Source organism: Mytilus edulis, chromosome 9, assembly GCF_963676685.1.
Source record: "Mytilus edulis chromosome 9, xbMytEdul2.2, whole genome shotgun sequence".
NCBI lineage: Eukaryota > Metazoa > Mollusca > Bivalvia > Mytilida > Mytilidae > Mytilus > Mytilus edulis.
This window is the reverse complement of record NC_092352.1, coordinates 59396024-59416178: the sequence shown is the minus strand read 5'-3', so window position 1 is coordinate 59416178 and position 20155 is coordinate 59396024. Positions and strand designations below refer to the sequence as shown.

Genomic DNA, 20155 nt, shown 5'->3' with positions numbered 1-20155 from the left:
TCAGACTTTTTCTTTCTACTAAAGACAATAGCTACAGTTTTAGAGGGGGATATGAGAAATCCCCATTTATCACACCATGATTTTATATTGTCAAGATCTTTCTGTATTCTCCTTTGAATATAACCAATATTTTTACCACACAGCCATATTGCACTATCGTCTGCAAATTGGGAAATAGAACAATTATTAATACATGAAGGGAGATCGTTTACCATAATATTGAATAATGTCGGACTGATGCAACTTCCTTGCGGGGTACCATTTTGGATCGTGAGAATATCAGAAAGAGTGTTATTTATTTTGACCTGTATTGTTCTGTTAGTGAGAAAACTATTAACCCAACCGAGCATGTTACCCTTTATCCCAATTTTAACCATTTTGTTTAAGAGTCCATACTTCCATATCATATCAAATGCCTTCTGAAAGTCAATAAATACTCCAATTAAATATTCTTTCTTTAAAAATGATTTTTGTATATCGTTATCAAGTCTAATTATTTGTTCCATCGTACTTCTATTTTGACGAAATCCACTCTGATAAGGTGAGTAAATATGGTTTTTCTCAAGGTACCACTTCAGTCTGTTATTTATCATCTTTTCCATAATTTTTACAAAATTAGATGTTAAAGCAATTGGTCTATATGCATGTGGGTCACTTGAATCTTTCCCCTTTTTAAAGCTTGGAATTATTATTGAATGTTTCCAAGCCAGAGGAAGATCTTGTGAGAACCAAATTCTGTTATATAATAAAAGAAGTACACCAAGTGATTTATTACTAAAGCTTTTAAACATACTATAGGTAACTTTATCTTTACCAGGAGATGTATCTGATGTATCAGCAATAGCATCCTGTAATTCATTAAGGGTAAATGGTTCATTATAACTCTGAGAGTTTTCAGAAAAATATTGTTTCAAGTTTTCAGCTTCTTTAGACTCAATATGTTCTTTATGTGATATAAATTCTTCTGAATAGTTACTTGAACTACTTACATTGGCAAATGCTTCAGCTAATATATTAGCCTTTTCTTTAGTAGATTCATATATTTTATTTTTATAAATCAAAGTAGGCAAAATTAGAGAATTAATAGTTTTGCCCATCATTCTCTTAATTGTATTCCATACTTGCCCTATATTATTATTATTATTCAAGCCACTGCAGAAGGTTTCCCAATATTGTTGCTGTGTTAATTTAATAGTATTTCTACATTCCTTTTCTTTTTCTTTGTATAATAAATAATCATGTCCACCCCCCGTATGTCTGGCCTTGTTACGAGCTTTATTGCGTTCTTTTACCACCAATGTACAGTTTTCATTCCACCAGGGTACTTCTGGTTTATTATTTTTCCTTCTTTTCTTAGAAGGGATGTGCTCACCAGCAATTTTAATGATAGTGTTAGTGAGATGAGTACATGATTCATTAATATTGTCAGTAACCATGTTCTCACTAAGTTGTTTATGACATGAGCTGGCGAACCCATCCCAATCAGCTTTTTTATAGTTCCAAATCAACTCTTGTTCGCTGTTTGAACAAGACGAGGTTTGATTCAATGTTAATTGTATTACAAAATGGTCACTACCATATAACGATTTATTATCTACTGTCCACGTTATTTGATGTGCTAACTGTACACTAGACATTGATATATCAATACATGACAATTGTAGATCGGAGGGGTTTTGTCTAGTACCTGATCCATCATTTAACACTATAATATTATTGGTACTAATAGCATTGTGCAATGAGTTACCTTTAGTGTCAGTTTTATTACTACCCCATAGATAATGATGAGCATTAAAGTCACCACAGATAATAAATTTACCATCAATTTGATTCAAGAGATTTATATAATCATCTTCTTTTGTGTCTGTTGATGCATCATAAAGGCTAATAATGGTGACCATATCACTGTTTATTAATATTTGAATTACAGAAGTTTCAAATTTTGAGTTTATTTCTTTCTTAGAGTATGGGATGTCTACTTTGACATATATAGCAGTGCCACCCCCCTTTATACCGTCTCTAACTGAGAAATCTGCAACTGTGTAACCGTTAATTTCAATTAGATCAGTTTCACTTTTAAACCAAGTTTCTTGTAGACATATTACATCTGGATAAGTAGAGGAATTTGATAAATTCCATATATGGGTCATTTTCAAAAAATGTCGAATTTTGAAATTGAAAAAATTATTAAAAGTTACTTATTCAAACAACCCTTTACATAAGCAAATCATAACAAACAGTACTTTAAGAACAACATATTAAAAGATGCAATCTTAATGATGTCATACAAGAATATGTTGAAACATTTTTTGATCGGTGGTACATTATTTTGTCTATCCTGTTACCATTTTCAAAAGAAATTTTGGGTTATTAAGAAAAGGTTTAGATAAAATGTTAAGCTTGTTTTACGTAGACAATTAGATGGTTTTAAGAGAATAAACTTCTATATATATTCATTCTTTAATATAATAGATTATTTGCCAATTTCCAGGTTGTACTGAAAAATGCCTCTAAAAATTGGTTTTCAAAGGTTGTAAAAATTACCACCAGTAATGCAAGTCTAAGATAGCAATTTATATTGTTTGGCATTTTTTCACCCTTTCAAATAAACCCAACATCAAGTAAATCCCTCATAAGTTAGTTTACTTTTCTCTATATTTCATTGGTAACAGGAACGTACGTTTCTGATATATTACTATATAAAAGTCTATCCTGTTACCTTTTTGTCTATCCTGTTACCGATATCAGTATTGCACCTGCGAATGCTTGAATTGGGAAGATTAAGACGTTATAACCTTAAGATGACTTCAAACAACGAAATATTTCATTCGTTTTGCACCTATATGTTAAGATAAAAAAATTAACGACGTTTTTGTCTACAATTGTCTATGCTGTTACTGTAACCATAGCAACCATAGTAACAGGATAGACATAACAGGATAGACAAATTTCTTCGTTTTTGATTGCTGTTGTGAAATAACTACTCCCTTTGGTGAAGTGATTATGTTTTTCTATTGTGATTTTGGTTTCCAACACGTTATTGCACTTTTTACAAATATACTGTTGGTGTATTTAATCAAAATTGATGGTAACAGCATAGACATAAAAAAAAGTACGCTCTATTTTTTTCACTAAATGTCTTGAAATTTCTTTTCTCTACACTGTCGTTCAAGAAACGAGGCGTTTTAAATGTAAAGATTACTTTGCACTTTTGAAATCAACACTGACTGATTCAATATTCATAGGGAGAATAATTTCACGGCTGATTTAAGTAGCGGTAACAGGAAAGACATGAACCTCCTGTACGCAGATTCAATTTAGTTTGTAGATAATATGTTACATACAATGATATAGAAGCTACGAATTTTCGTTAGACTAATATTTAACGTTCTTAAAAAGTCCCTTTTGTAGATATCAAGGCGATCAGAAAATCGCAAAAAAATCATTTGAAATGTGTTTTTCTGACACTGTACGCAGACAAATACCCCCAAAATGGGTCTTAAATGCACTTTAATCTTATCAAAATAGATGCAAGGTGTGTTTATTATTAATGTTCTGAATCACAAATCCGACAAGCTTTCATTTAAACCATTACAACTGAAATTTCCATTAGAAATAAAATAGTTAGCATGGGTGTACTGAAAATTCGACATTTTTTGAAAACGACCCATATATTCTGGACCATTGCTATGAAAGCTATGGCAATTCCACTGATGTATGACAAATGAACTAGTCATTATTGTTAATAATATAATTATAAAATACATAATGTTAGTAATGATGTTCTTCAAATTAATACTCCTTAAGTATATATATATATATATATATAATTTTGAATTTTATATTCTGATGGACTGGCTTTTCTCAATATAATGATTCATTTCATCTGTGTCAACATTAGACAAGTTTAGAGTTTTGGCCACTTCACTGATGTACTTTACTACATTCTCAACTGTAATTCTCTCCTTTGGAGCATTAATTATATGAGTTATTGCAACAGTCATTATAGATACCATTTGGGAAGCAGTAATATTTCACCCAATATGGTTTTTTTGTGGGTTTTTGTTTTACTGATATGTTGCTTATTTAATTCTTTCTCAACAACAAAGGTCTTGGTGTCTTCACCTTTTACAATTTTAGTGGCTTCACCAACTGATATCTTTAATTCTTTGCTCTTTTTGAGAGCTTTTTGTTTTTCCACTCTTTTAGGGCAATCTTTGGAGTTAGACTGATGAGGACCTTTACAGTTTACACACACTGCTGTATCAGAATTACACTGACCTTCATGTCTTAAACTACACTTTACACATGCTTTTTCCCTTTTACAATTTGTGGCCACATGGCCAAACTGTTGGCAATTATAGCACTGGATTGGCTTGGGTACAAAAAGTTTGACTCTGTACTTTAGAAACCCAATGCATACAGATGTTGGCATTTGTGGTGTGCTAAAGAACAATTTTATAGTTCTAGATGGTGCTCTTTTGGCTTGTTCTTTGTCATAATATGTAAGCCTTATGGCTTTTGTGACCCCATATTCATTTAATGCATATTTAATGTCTTCCTCAGAATATTCCTGAGGTACATTATATATGCATCCTTGTGAGCTCAGAAGACTTTGTGGTTTAGAGCACTTGACTTGCCATTCACCTAGCTGAGTCGCTTTCATCAGTTGTTTTAGTTGCATACCATTCATACAGTTTACAATAATGTTACCAGATCTTATTGGTCTAATATTTTTAACAATTCCATACTCCTTTGAAATATTTTTTTGAATTTTGATGGGATTTTCTTCTGCTAGGCGAACACCTCTAGCACTGATAATAATATGCTGGTTATCGGGGACAGAGGGTCGAGGGGCATTGCGTAAAGGTCTATATCGGACTGTGGCTGGGGTTTGGATTGCATGTGCATAACTTTTATTTGGACTAGGGGTTGCAAATTTGCGTTTCTTGCTCTCTCTTTCTATAGAATTATCAGACATACCTCTTGTGGAGAAGTCAGACTCATAGCCTCTGCCTACTGAAGAGCTTTCTTCAACAGATTCAAAACAGTCGGACTCCGCCATTTTGTTTGTACTCACAGTATACAAACAAGAAAAAAAATCAAAGTTTTTACGACTAATGAAGTAAAGAACTTACAAAAAATAGCTATACTCTACAGAATAATTGTCTTAGGAAGACGTACAATCTATTTCATAAATGAATACCTCAATAGACTATCAATAAATTGATTTCAAAACAGATTCTTCTCTCAGTGAAAAAAAACCGCCGATTGATCCGGGACTCGCCGACCCGAATGTTATTTTAAAAATCATATTTGTGCTATTTGCTTGTAATGGGTATCCTTTAAACAGCTACCCTTTGTGACTCCTGCATATATACGGACAACACTACTATTTGTTCATACATGTATGCATCGATAGCGACGATAAAAGACTTACAGTAGTTGTCGTTTGTTTATGTAACTTATTTGTGTCTCTCGTTTCTCGTTTTTCTTTTTATAGATTAGACCGTTGGTTTTCCCATTTGAATGGTTTTATACTAGTAATTAATTATTTTGGAGCTCTTTATATCTTGTTGTTCGTTGTGAGACCTGGCTCCGTACGTGTTGAAGTCCGTACCTTGACCTATAATGGTTTACTTTTATAAATTGTTATTTGAATGGAGAGTTGTCTCATTGGCACTCATACCACATCTTCCTATATCTATTAACTCATTAAAAGCTTTTTTTTGTAAAAGATATTATGCTGCTTCTGGTGCATGGTAAGGAAAAGCTAAAGATTATGGTTATACACGTAGTTTATGTTTGAGTTATTTTCTTGTGTATTGTTTTATATATTGCAATTGTCTAATTATACTTTAAAAAAAAAACAAAAAAAAACCCGCTGTATTGATTATGCCCGTAATGGGTTCTCTGCTAGAATTAACGAATGAACTGACATAAATATCGAAAAACAAAATGTCCAGAAATGGGGCATACAAAACATCTACTGAAAACCAACATCGTTCGAATTAAACTAAAAATGTAAAACAGATTAAATTAGATGAAAAAAAATGAGATCGGTTGTACGCTAAATATGTGAACACTTTATTGGAATGATTTGAAGAAAACGATTTCCATCGATTCAAACTCTTTCATTAAGTAGAGCAATATAAGACATGTTTATCCATTTCTATTACCTTATCCGTATTTTATCAATGGCCAATGCAATAAAGACGAGTTCAAATCCGAGGACGCTTTCTATATTTATTTAAAGTTAGACAGGTTATTATTCAGAAGGAAAGGTAAGGGTATATTTTTGTTCAAATTGATACTTTTCATAAACGTAGTTATTTTATCGTATAATGTTCCAATCCAGTCATCTTTTTTTTATAATTGGTAAGGGCCTGGGGCGAATCTTGCCATTTTAAGAAAGGGGGTCCCAAACCAGAATAAAAAGGGGGTGTCCAACTATATGTCCCCACTCAAATGCATTGGTCTTCCAAACAGAAGGGAGGTTCCAAATCCTTGAGCCTCCTCTGGATCCGCCACTGATTTGGTTCAGATAATCACATTTGAGCTGCAAAGCTATTCAAAAGACAAATCAGTCTAATTGGCCGTTTCAGAATCTAAAGCATCATGGGTAATTTCATTGTTCGTACCCCAAAGTAAAAATAACGTCACGTCATTGGTTAAATTTCCATTGTTTATAACATTTTAAACCAATCAAAACGCTTTGGTGTACGCTTTTGAAAATATTACCCAGGATGCATTAGATTCTGAAACGGCGAATTGTGGTTCAATATTTTTGTAAGTCAAAGATAAGTTCGATGATATACTGAAAAAAAATCGATATTTTCGAATATGTAGCACTATTAACGTGTTGAAGTGACGTGATTAAATTGTAGTATAACAATTAAATCCTTAATTTTCAATTTCACCTAGTACGTATATCCTTAAAAACATTCGATTTATCATAGTTTAAACTATTTTTATTACTTTTTGTCAACCGGTTCTGGTGTTGTTTTATGTTTTTTTTTTGATATACTTTTATTTTGAACTGAGATTCACTTACATGTACTTTGGCAATTCTAGTTTTCATTTTAAAAGCCAACGTCTAAAAAACAAATACGATGTCCCACAATTTAAATCATAAAGTTCAGAAAGGAGTAGGTCCGGTAAGGGCCGATTTTGGCCTCAAATTTCAAGTTCATCTCACGAAAATTTTTGGACACTTTTTGAACGCTTAAGTGTCTATTTTAATGAGTCGATTAGTTTATGTGAAATATTTTAACTGATTTTGTCATTAAAAACGCTCTGATTCAAGCTTAAATATGAAAATAATCTATCATATATGTGTCACAAATAGAAACTGGGTGTATCTGTGACTGGGAAATGTGTTGGCCTGGAACCACACACACACAATAAACAGTACGCCAAGTCTGCACGGACTCTAAACTCTGGGACTAGCTCTTGTAACAAAAGACGACTCTGGTTAGCGCGATGTATAATTTAATAAGTTCAGCATGGAATACAATTGTACAGAGTTGGAACTGCTCAGTGTAATACTAAATCCAATCTGCTACATTAAACTAACAAAATAGTTTATATAACAAACCAAAAAACTACTTGAATAAACTTGACAAATATTTCTCTAAATGAGTGAGAAAAGTCAATTAAGGAATTGCAGAAAAATTAGCACATAGATAATAATTAACAATAGAACATAGACTTATTTATGGAATTAAAGTCTTGGCCTGTCATATACAAATAAAAGATCATTTGAAGTAAAATGTCGCTAATTGAAAAACAAATTAAAACATGAAATTAGATTAGCTTAATCTTCTAAACTTGACTTAAATCTTGCACAATAAAAATAACAAAATCCCTTAGTGAAATATTGCAAATATAACAAAACAGTGATTTTACAAAATCTTTTACAAAATGTCCGAAAAGTCTCAAATCAATTTTTGTCCATTTTTCCACTGTGACATATGCCAAAAAAAACCCGTCACTTTTCAGATGGTTTTTGTCAAGATGAAAGTTTCCTGCCTTCGTGTTCATCCTCAACCTTTATTTATCTTTTGTATTATCATCAAATACAACTTACCTTTCAATATAATGAATGAACACCAATGCGGCCAATTTCATTTTAGACGGAAACCGTCTAAAATTTAACTTAAAAGCTAAAATTGTGACGATTTCAGTAATTTAGCATGACTAAATGATGCTTGTTCGCGATATTTTTGCATTGTATTGTCAAAAACAGCCTATATTTATGTAGCAGAAGAATTTTACTTCCAAAACACGGCTTAAAGATTACATTTTAACAATTTTATAAAACTGCTATATTTTTGGGCCAAACAGGGCCGGGGTCTTAGTGAACCTACTCCTTTGAAAGAGTTTTTCGATCCACTTGGTGTAAAAAATATTAAAAAATATGAACATTTTAAGATAGTTTCATACATAAAATAATTTCAGGTTATGAGAAAGTGCCAAAAGAACAAAATGAACGCTTTTAAATTTGCTGTTGTAATGACCCTGGTGGGTGTAAATTTTGTAACTGGTATTGGTACAGTCGTCAACTCTGCATCCGGTCCAATTAAAGGACTAAAGACACAAAATAAACAAACAGGAAAGGACTTATATGAATTCCGTGGAATTCCGTTTGGGAACCCACCAATAGGTCCACTTAGATTTAAAAAACCAGAACCGGTTGATAAATGGACGGATACACTAGATGCAACAGAATTTGGAGCTGCATGTCCACAGTCCGTCCCAGATATGATGTTAGATTTTAAGCCGTCAAAAATGTCCGAGGACTGTTTATTCTTAAACGTATATGTTCCAACCCATGATAATAAAAACAGAAAATTGCCAGTTATGGTGTGGATATATGGTGGTGGTCTAGTCATGGGCTTTTCCAACCAGTACGATGGAGGATGGATTGCCACACAAGGAGATGTGATAGTAGTGACGTTGAATTATAGATTGGATATATTTGGTTTCTTTACAGTTGATCACCCAGCTTCAAAGGGAAACTATGGTCTATGGGACCAAAAGCTTGCACTGCAATGGGTACACGACAACATTGCATCATTTGGAGGGGATCCTGAGTCTGTTACATTATTTGGAGAATCAGCAGGGGGATGGAGTGTATCTTTTCAATCATTGATACCGCAGAATAAAGGGCTTTTCCAGAGATCAATATCACAAAGTGGTGTAGTCAATGAGTTAAATATGTTAACTAAGAAGCAAATAAATGAAAGAACCATTGATCTTGCAAAGAAAACCTCATGTCCGATCAACGACATGTATAAATTCACGGACTGCCTTCGTGACAAAGATATAAGTGAACTTTTAAAAGCCACCGATATGTTTAGTTTTATGCCCGAAGACAGACTGGAAGTTTTTCAACCGCCATATATTCCAGTTGTAGATGGCGAATTATTTCAGGATCACCCTCTGCGAAGTTTAAAGGATAAAAAGTCGGATGTTGCCAAATTTTTCGGGTCTTTGGACTTTATCGCAGGTTTTACATCAAACGAAGGTCTTACGCTAGCAATGGAATTACCTCCAAAAGTTCAAGAAAACTTTGATTTCAATGCTACTGAAAGTATCCCACTCAGATTTATTTGTAAGGGAATGGTTGATCCGTTTGTAGAAAAATTTTACAAGAACGATTCTGATATAAAAGAAAAGCTTTGTAAATTTTACACATCGGAGACGACTTTTACTGATGAACAGAGCCTGAAAGCAACTGATTTTATGGCTGATTGCATGTTTGGACATACCGTCAAAAGAATGCTTGATTATCATTCATCTTTTGGAGGGAGGACATACCAATATCTCTTTTCAAAAGAAAAACCCTTTATGGGCGATGCACCGAAGTGGGCTAAAGGTTCTGGTCATGGAGAAGAACTACAGTTCATGTTTGATGCAGAAGTATTATTGCCGTCTTTTAATGTTAGTTTAGATACGCTAGAAGATCAACATTTCGCTAATGCACTAATTGGATATTGGACATCCTTCGCCAGAAAAGGGTAAGATTAAACGTACACACATGTTGGCGTATGAATACACAACGTCAGAGTGGGCGTGTCGCCATAAAAATTGACAACATTGAAAAATAAAACTAATAATTTTAACCAATCAGAAGATAGTAAATACACCAAATTTATTTATTACGTCTTGTTATCTGTCTTCGTCGTTTTGTAGCGTGTACCAAACACTAAGGGAACGTTCTTTTAACTTCAAGAAAAGGGGGAGGGGGTTTATGTTTTTTTCAAAAACGATATTCTGATATTCTTACCCCGAATTTAATGAAAAAAATATTCTGGTCAAGCAGATGCCAAAAAAATGCAGATTTCCCCCTTCTTTATAGTTTTAAATTTTGAAAAAAAATTCTGGCTCAGGAAGAAAACCATAATCGGACTCACTGTCTCCCTCCACCCCTTTGAAGTTAAGTGGTTGCTCCCTAAATGAAAAAAAACGATAGAAAGCAACCAAAGACTACCTTCGAATAGTCTACATATATTTGTATTTATATTGCTTTACTCCGGTCCCGGGTCCTTTCCGACTAGAATTCAAATGACATTGCATGTGACAGATTATATAACTAAAAAATTCTTTAAATGTCTATGGTATATATGTATAAAGATTTGACACATTTTCTATCTGGGTACAATATATAACAAGCATAATCTAGAAGTGCTTAAAAAGATTTATTAATGACTATTTATGATGTCTAAGATACACTTATATTTAAAGGCCAGAGAGATGTAACAACTACAATAAATTCGCACTGTTCATATTTATTACTTAGTTCAGGGCATACTCAAGTTCAGACTATTTTCTTTATATGAAAATAAAAGCAGATACAAATTAAACTTTATAAATTTTTAGCTAAACAAACTTACTTATCACTTGGCGTCCGTCGTCCGTCGGCATCTGTTACAAAAAAAAACTGTTACAAAAAACTTCTCTTTGAAACAACTTGGCTTAATTCAACCAAACTTGGCAACAATCATCATTGTAGTATCTAGTTTAACAAATGTGTCCGATAACCTGGCCCCCGACCAACATGTCTGAAATGGCTAAATTAGACCATAGTGGTTAAATGCAATGTTTAGCTGTCATCTTGAAAACCTATAATAATAGAGAAAATTCAACAGGGGATACAATTTTCAAAATGATGAGATCTACCTTATGTCTTCTGAATCAAAACTTTTATAGGAGTTATTGCCTTTAATCAACGATTTTTTTTCCAAAAGTTATCAGCATGGCAAGATCTACAACCTAATCCACAAGGCCGATGCTGTTAGTCGACATCTGATAGCAGTTTAAGTTATGCAATTGAATGACAATTTTCCCATTTTTTTTAAAACTATAATAGAAACATAGCAATTTCACATAGCAAAACTGCAATGCATGAAGTTTGTTTATTCAAAGTCGTTGGTCGACTCCTTATTGAAGTTATTTCCCTTTATTGACGATTTTTCTCAATTTGTCGATTTTGCCTTTAGTTTATCTTCTAAAATATTATAGCAAGATAAACTTTAAAAAGGAAAAATGATCAACAAGACAAAATCTTACACATAAGCCATGATAGTTATGGCAGAAGTCAACTGACTATTGGAGTTATTGTCCTAATGATAATTTACCAAATTGTTTTTGCGTTTTTGTTTAGCCTGCGACTTTTGTCTTAGAAAACTCGACATAGGAATAGTGATCAAGCGGCGGCGGTGGCGGTGGTGCGTTAGCTACAAAAGTTATGTTACTAATTGAAAGCTAAAATAATTCAGAAGGTAGACGACCTGGATTCTTTATACTTTGTATAAAGACACCTAATCTTGTGAAGTTTATGTCTGTCATATGTCCTTTGTCCTTAACCTCTTTTAGAATGTTTTTAAATTTCTCTCTTATTATAACAATGTATAAGCAACATGATTACTATTTTTAATATGTGCATACTTGGCACGGTCCCCATGTCTGTCAGACATTTGTCACTTTACTTCGACCATATTTCATGGATCAGTGAACAAGTTTAAGATTGTAAAGTGTATATACACAATGTAGATATACGAAGATGTGATATGACAACCAGAGCGATGAGAAAAGTAAACATTGAATAACAAAATAGCATTACAAATTGTATTAAAAGTTCAAATTAACACGAAAGTACGATTTGAGAGTACTCGCAGTTACTGAGTGCTAGTTAAAAGCCAAACACAAGTAATAGTAAAAACAAATCATGCATCAGAGACTAAAATCAACTAAAAAACATCCAATGGATTTAGTATTTTAACGTTATAAACCGTTAAAGAAGACATGCCTTGACTAATGCCACAAATAAAAGTATCAACAGGCAACAGGATACTATATATATAGTAGTTAGTAATACATATATACAGTAATTTCGATATATTAATGAACGTGGATGTGTATTTTTACACAAAAAAAAAAAAACACGTTTAAAAAGAACACATTTTTATTTTTGTTTTAATTTGCTGATGACAAAATCTACATTTCATCTGACCGTGAAGCCATTTTCATGGTAGGTTTTATTTGACCTTACCTCAGTTCATTGTTCAATGTGAAGATTTTGTGTATTGGTCTATTTTTTAAAAACTATATGCAACAGGTCTATCTATATATGCTTTGTGCATGCAATGATTGTAAAATGTCTGTCTGGCAGGTCTCATATAGCATTGACCTCATAATCATGGTTCAATATAGCGTTTTCACGGTTTGATCTGTTTTGTATACCATAAGCAAACTGTCAACTATAGTCAAAGTGTTGACTGATTGCAAGGTGTACGTGTATTTGTGGATTGGCTTATCTGACCTTGACCTCATTATATTAGATCATGATAAGTTAATGTGATACTTGTAGTAAAACTTTATATTTAAGGCTATCAAGATAAAATCAATGGTAGTAATTAGTTATCAAAGGTACCAGGATTATAATTTAGTACGCCAGACGCGCGTTTCGTCTACATAAGACTCATAGTAAAGTAGGCGAGACATTTCAGCGTGTGTCCTCTTGTTCGCCTATTATCTTGAAAACTTTATTAGATAAAGCATTATGTATAACATAGAAATATAATCAGCATGATAAGATATACTTATACGTCAACTGAACTGAAACTGTCAATTAACTCTTAATACAATTAGGGGACGACCATTTGATATCCTGGGGGGTGGAGGGGGGCAGAAGGATTTTGAAAACAAAAAACTTGGCCTTGATAATCACAAAAATAAATGGTTTGTTCTGTGGTAGTTTGAAAATAAATTCCCTGACTTGCAATATATTGAAAATAAATAACTCAGCAGGTCTTATCGAATGTATGAGATGGCACCAGATTCTTCATAAATTTATCTTTCCCCAAAAAAATCGTGAAACTTTTCCCAATTTTTTTAATAATAAAAGTATAAATATTATTCAAATATACTTGAAATGTTTGAAAATTGGTTTCATTTAACTCATTGTCTCAGGAAACCTTGTCTCACTTTTATTTTAACAGGGCCGTAACTACATTTAGGCAAATGCCTCATGTAGGAAATTTCAAACCAAACGCTTGTCTCCATATCAAATTGTGTTTACGGCGAGTCCCTTGCAAGAAACAAGTTCTCAGACTGTTTTCCCTCAGACGTAGCCTTGATTTTTCGGGATCAATGTTTCTTATTTATTTGTCTTTTGTTCATTGATTGTCCTTCTGTATTTTGTGAGTGTTGCATTCCTTTTTGTCATCTAGTAGTTTTGTTATGAACTTGATCATGAGTTTAAACTAGAGGCTCCCAAGAGCCTGTGTCGCTCACCTTGGTTTATGTGCATATTAAACAATGGACACAGATGAATTCATGACATAATTGTGTTTTGGTGATGGTGATGTGTTTGTAGATCTTACTTTACTGAACATTCTTGTTGCTACAATTATCTCTATCTATAATGAACTTGGCCCAGGCAAGTAATTACAGTGGAAAATATTTTCTAAAGAATTTACAAAAATTTATGAAAAATGTTAAAAATTAACTATAAAGGGCAATAACTCCTTACCCCATGTCAAATTTGCTCTAAATGCTTTGGTTTTTGAGTTATAAGCCAAAAACTGCATTTTACCCCTATGTTCTATTTTTAGCCATGGCGGCCATCTTGGTTGGTTGGCCGGGTCACGCCACACATTTTTAAACTAGATATCCCAATAATGATTGTGGCCAAGTTTGGTTTAATTTGACCCAGTAGTTTCAGAGGAGAAGATTTTTGTAAAAGATTACTAAGATTTACGAAAAAATGGTTAAAATTTGACTATAAAGGGCAATAACTCCTAAAGGGGTCAACTGACCATTTCGTTCGTGTTGACGTTTTTGTAAATCTTACTTTGCTGAACATTATTGCTGTTTACAGTTTATCTCTATCTATAATAATATTCACGATAATAACCAAAAAACAGCAAAATTTCCTTAAAAATACCAATTCAGGAGCAGCAACCCAACAACAGGTTATCCGATTCATCTGAAAATTTCAGGACAGATAGATGTTGACCTGTTAAACACTTTTAACCCCATCCCATGTCAGATTTGCTCTTAATGCTTTGGTTTTTGAGTTATAAGCCAAAAACTGCATTTTACCCCTATGTTCTATTTTTAGCCAAGGCGGCCATCTTGGTTGATTGGCCGGATTACGCCACACATTTTGTACCCCAAAGATGATTGTGGCCAAGTTTGGATTAATTTGGCCCAGTAGTTTCAGAGGAGAAGATTTTTGTAAAAGTTAACGACGCAGGACGACGACGGACGACGGACGACGGACGACGGACGCCAATTGATGGGAAAAGCTCACTTGGCCCTGTGGGCCAGGTGAGCTAAGAAAAACAGCAGCCACAGACTTAACTATGTGATTCCATTTTTGCTTTATCATGTACATTGGTCTTTTGATGTTGTCCCTAGACACTTAAGTCTTACACTGAATTTAAGCATTTTGCTTTGAGACCAAAATATTGCCAACAAATTATTAAAACAAAATTTGCATTTTCAGATTATGAAAGGGTCTTCGGAACAGCCAGAAAGCATGATTTTGCATCATTTGCTCTATAGCTTCTTGGGCATCAGTAGCTCCAAAACCCTTTAGAAAATTTTTTGCCTCGCACCGCTCGGCGAAATATATTTGCCAATACTTTTAAAAGGGCCTATTTACAACCAAACTTGAATACTATGTATGTACAATGTATGCAATACATGTATATGCAGTTGGGAATATAAAAGATTCATTTCTGCAGAGGATGATGATAACGTCTGATTAAATGCAACATAATTAATTGACTATACTTGTATTATCTATAATAAACAAATCGTTTAAAAATTGTATGTTTTCAAATATCATAAATATTGTTGTGAAAATGAATAATCAGTCCCTTGCTTTAATGAAAATGAAAAATCCTGCTTCAATAGTGCAGAAAATGAATAATCTGTCCTCTTAGTTTACGAAAATAACTAACCGATCAAAAACTAATCCTCCCCCCCCCCCCCCCAGAATATCAAATGATCGTCTCCTTAGTTTTCCCCCCTTTAATCGAGAATTTTTACCAAAACGTGGTAATTGTTGAAAATACAGTTGAACGCACAGGCCCTTTTGAGCCTCTAGTTTGGATTTACAATTACCGAGAACGCGCAAATCTTATCATTAGAAAGTCCACGATGTAACAGTACGTATAAGCGCAAGCACAAACAATCAAGCATATCATTGGTCAATTCAAATTATAATGATCGTCAATTAAAACATTGAATCATCATGCCATATACTATAGTTTGAGAACTATTTGCTTTTTATTTTTTTACCACATAGCTTCAATGTTATGTCTAAGCAATAGCTGTGAACGCTGACTGTATTATTTTCTTAGCTGTGATTTTTTTTTTAGAGAACCGGAGGGGGAAGTTGTTTGGAAACCATTTGACACAACGTCGAAGTATTATTTGGACCTGGATACAGTCACAACACTGAAGAGTGATTTAAAACCGGAAGTGATGAATTTTTGGTTGAAAGATATGCCACCAATAGAATTAGATCCAGTAAATGTTATAAATGTACACGACGAATTATGATCTATTTCCTGTTTTTTTTTTCTTATTCTTTTTCTAAGCAACATTAACTTGCATGAATCTCAATTGACAATTTGGCCTTTTTTAAAGAAATTTCTGAGTGTGTGAAAAGAAATTAAAGAGTATAACAAACATTAATTTACTGGAAAGGCTAGTCAACAATTCTTAAGTAGAAAATCTAAAAAGGATTTTTATTTTAATTATTTTTCTTGTTAATTATTTTTCTTGTTAATTATTTTTCTTGTTAATATTTTTTTTGTATTGATATTCACATTTAAGTGTGAGAAAATGTTTTTTTTCCATTTAGTCGGGCAATATCAAATGTACCGTTACTTAGCTGGTAGTGCATACTTAAATCTTAAAAAAGTTTACTTAGCGTCTTTTTGTTGTTTGGTTGTACAAGTATCCGTCCACGTCCACTCTATATTTTGTAATATGTATTTCTATTTATCCATCTGATGAGTTAAGCGTTTTTCAACTGATTTTTATAGTTCTTTCTTATTTTGTACTGTTTCACTAATGTCCCAGTTTAGGGAGAGGGTTGGGATCCCGCTAACATGTTTAACTCCGCCACATTGTGAATCGGTATGTGCCTGTCCAAGTCAAAAGCCTGTAATTCAGTGGTTGTCGTTTGTTGCTGTGTTACATATTTGTTTTTCAAATATTTTTTAGAACATTAATTAGGCAATTCAGTTTTTGTTTGAATTGTTTTACATATGTGATGTCGGGGCCTTTTATAACTGACAATGAGGTATGATCATTTTTAAAGACCGTACAGTGACTTATAGCCACTCATTTCTGTGTCATTTTGGTCTCTTGTGGAAGGTTGTCTCATTCTGTATCATACCACATCTTTTTCAAATATAGCCTGCAGAATTTTGTAAGTTTCTAAAGGATCATAGTGAAGGTTCTTTTTAGTGTATTGATTCCAATTGTTGATTAAACATAAGATGTTTGTTCATACACTTGAAAAAACAACCGAATAAAAAATTAACAAAAATAGAATGTTCCTTAATCCAGAAAAAAAGAACCAAAAAAAAAAAAAAAACGAATCCACGAAACTGTCCTCATAATCGTCTAGACTAGATCAATACTTTATATACATGTACTGCAATGACTCCAATCAGCAACTTTATAGGTGTCAAATGTGGGGCAGAAAACGCAAACATTCAAAGGGTATCCAACGTTTGTTAGTTCTTTTGTAAACAATAAATGACTCGATTCCTCAATTTAGCTTTTTTTTTATCACAAAAACTAGTAATTATGATGCTAAATTTTCTGCATCTTTCCTTCCTTTATATATCATTTGAATGAATTAATGGTAATTTTGTGCATTGATTAAGAGTCTTGTGTGGCGAATATATAATTTTTGCAGCCCACCGGCACATGTATTTGATCTTGATATAACTTTCTTTGTATTGGAATTTGTAATTGTTATCTATATTGATGAAAATTTGACATGTAATTTTTTATATTGGTTTTTATTTTCGTCCTAATAAATTAACATGAATATTATATTCTATTAATAAAGCCAAAAGTAATTGTATAGTTGGTACAGTACATGGAGATCACTAATCTTCTAACCTCTCATCGAATTTGTCAGAATCTGCCAGAAGAACTGTTCTAGGACAATATGTGAACTGTCATCCTGACACCTTTTAGACAGTTCTAGCTATAACAGTTCTAACCTAGAATTGATCTGGTCAGTTCTACCTAGAACTGATCTGGTTAGTTCTACCTCGAACTGATCCTGACAGTTCTACAGACCAGTTTAAGACAGTTCTACGGCTAGAACTGTTCAACGATTATAACTGATTTGGTCAGTTCTACGGCTAGAATTAGTCAGTTCTATCGATAGAATAGTTTTCAGAACTTTTTGTCTTAAATATAAATATATAAAACAAATATAACATATTATATTAAAAAATTCTAACCACAGCACTGCTCTACAATCCCAACAGGTTTGCTCAGTTCTATGGCTAGAACAGTTTTAGACAGTTCTGTTGACAGTTCTATGGTTAGTACTGATTTAGTCAGTTCTGCTGACAGTTCTACGGTTAGAACTGATTTGGCTGTATATAGGAGGAATCCCGTTGAATTAGAAGAGATTGAAAAATAGTTGGTCATATACATGTATATAGATGAGATAGTCACGATAATTTTATTAACAAATCATGGTACTCAAGATTTGAGCAATACACAGAAATGAATTATTAAAAAAATAAAGCACAATAAAATTAATGATTAAAATGATTAAAAGCATATAAAGTTCGATTGAGTTTCGATTATCGAAAGATAAGCTCATTGAGAAAAAAAAATCAACGGACTTTTGTTATTCTTGGTCGCAAAAACATTTCACTCTATTCGGTCCTGTCTTTTTTTATTTGTCTATCCTGCTTTTTTTTTTAAAGTGGCTCGTCTTGCCCCTTTTTACCCTCGAAACTCCCGTACAGCATAATTATGTTTTTCAAATTCATTTAGACAACCCCCCTTGATTATTCCCCAACATGAGGTTGACTTTGTATACATTTTAAAAATCAAATCAACAAGAATTAGCCTGCTCGAAATCTAGTTCAAAATCTACCAGGATATCTTTTACGTACATGTACAAGAGATAAGGCTCATTATTTAAAAATTCTCCCCAGAACGTGGATTCAATCAGGAACCTTTATGTAAGTAGTCTGATGCTCCAACCACTACACCACGGCTCTCTTAATTTAACCCCAAATACAATAAGAATCTTAACCTATAGAATCTTTAATTATCAGATACAAATCTACTGTTTAAGTGACACAAACGTGTGTTTATTATAGGTTTTACATAAACAGGGATTTTTAACAATTATATTTAGCTACAAGCAAATATATAGATAATATTCGAATAATACAAATCCGAGGTTACCATAGAGCAAAACGAAGTCGATGTCGAAGTTTTTGAACATATTTTTTCCCCAAAATAAAGAATTACCTTGACACAAAATTTGAAGACAAAATCACTGGTAGAACTAAATAGACTGTTTGGTGTTTAAGTCATATTACATGTATCTCTCCATTTACCATTAATCAGCTTATGATGAAATTTGTATAGCTCTAATAATTAAACAAGTTTATAATTGAGATATAAGAAGAATTTTTCACTCTGAATTTGATTTAAATAATTTTGCTGTTTGAATTTCGAATCTAGGGAATTCAAATATCTGTTGTGAAAAAAAGTTTTTTAAGTTGATGAAATATAATACATGTAGATAGAAACAAAATAATAGGTCAAGGTTGGTTAAGACTTGGTAAAGAATGGTTTAGAGTAGGTCGACTATGGTTCACACTAGGTCCAGCATGGTTCAAAGCTGGTCGTGAATGGTTCAGACATATATAGAATGATTAAGTACTGGTCATGTAAAGGTCGAGTACAAGCTCAGACTGATAAATATGGTTCAGACAGCTAATAAATTCAAGACCAATTCAGACAGGTCGAGTAAAAATCAGAACAGTCGAGGACAAGTATATGCTATTAATAGTTACATAGTGTGCTAGTGACATGATACGGTATGTATGCCGGCCTCCCTTCTAACCCAATATAGAATATAAAGGGACGTAACACCACTACTAACCGTGTATGAAATAAGTCCCCCCTACTACTAACCGTGTATGAAATAAGCCCCCCTACTACTAACCGTGTATGAAATAAGTCCCCGCCTACCTACTTACCTAATATGAAATATACACGGTCTGCACGCGGACGCTTTTAACCAATCATATTCCTAGAAATGTATAGGAGGTAAGATAATATTTCATATCGGTTAAGAATTAGCTTCTCTTAATGGATAACAAGGAGCAATATGACATTATTTATTCTTCAATAAGAAAATCCATCGGTCTTTAACAGAAAAAACCGTACCTGAAAACCGGTCATTAACGGACTTTTACATGTTAATTTAAATGAATGGCAGTGAGGTATATTTATCACTATGACTAGTCTTCTCTCTTTTCTATAGACATCGAGTTTGCTTTGAGCTATTTGATGCCAATCTATGAGTAATGCATTGGTCTTCCTATTTATATTAATAATACCATTTATATCT

General features: G+C 33.0%; 1 protein-coding gene across 1 annotated transcript; it reads left to right on the top strand.

Annotated features, from left to right (window-relative positions):
• Window positions 1-6209: 6209 nt before the first annotated feature.
• LOC139488676 (cocaine esterase-like) lies at window positions 6210-17573 on the top strand. The gene is made up of 3 exons (XM_071274485.1): window positions 6210-6284; window positions 8461-10022; window positions 15897-17573. Exons 2-3 carry the CDS (start codon window positions 8464-8466, stop codon window positions 16078-16080), a joined length of 1743 nt encoding a protein of 580 aa, XP_071130586.1. The 5' UTR covers window positions 6210-6284; window positions 8461-8463; the 3' UTR covers window positions 16081-17573.
• Window positions 17574-20155: the final 2582 nt, after the last annotated feature.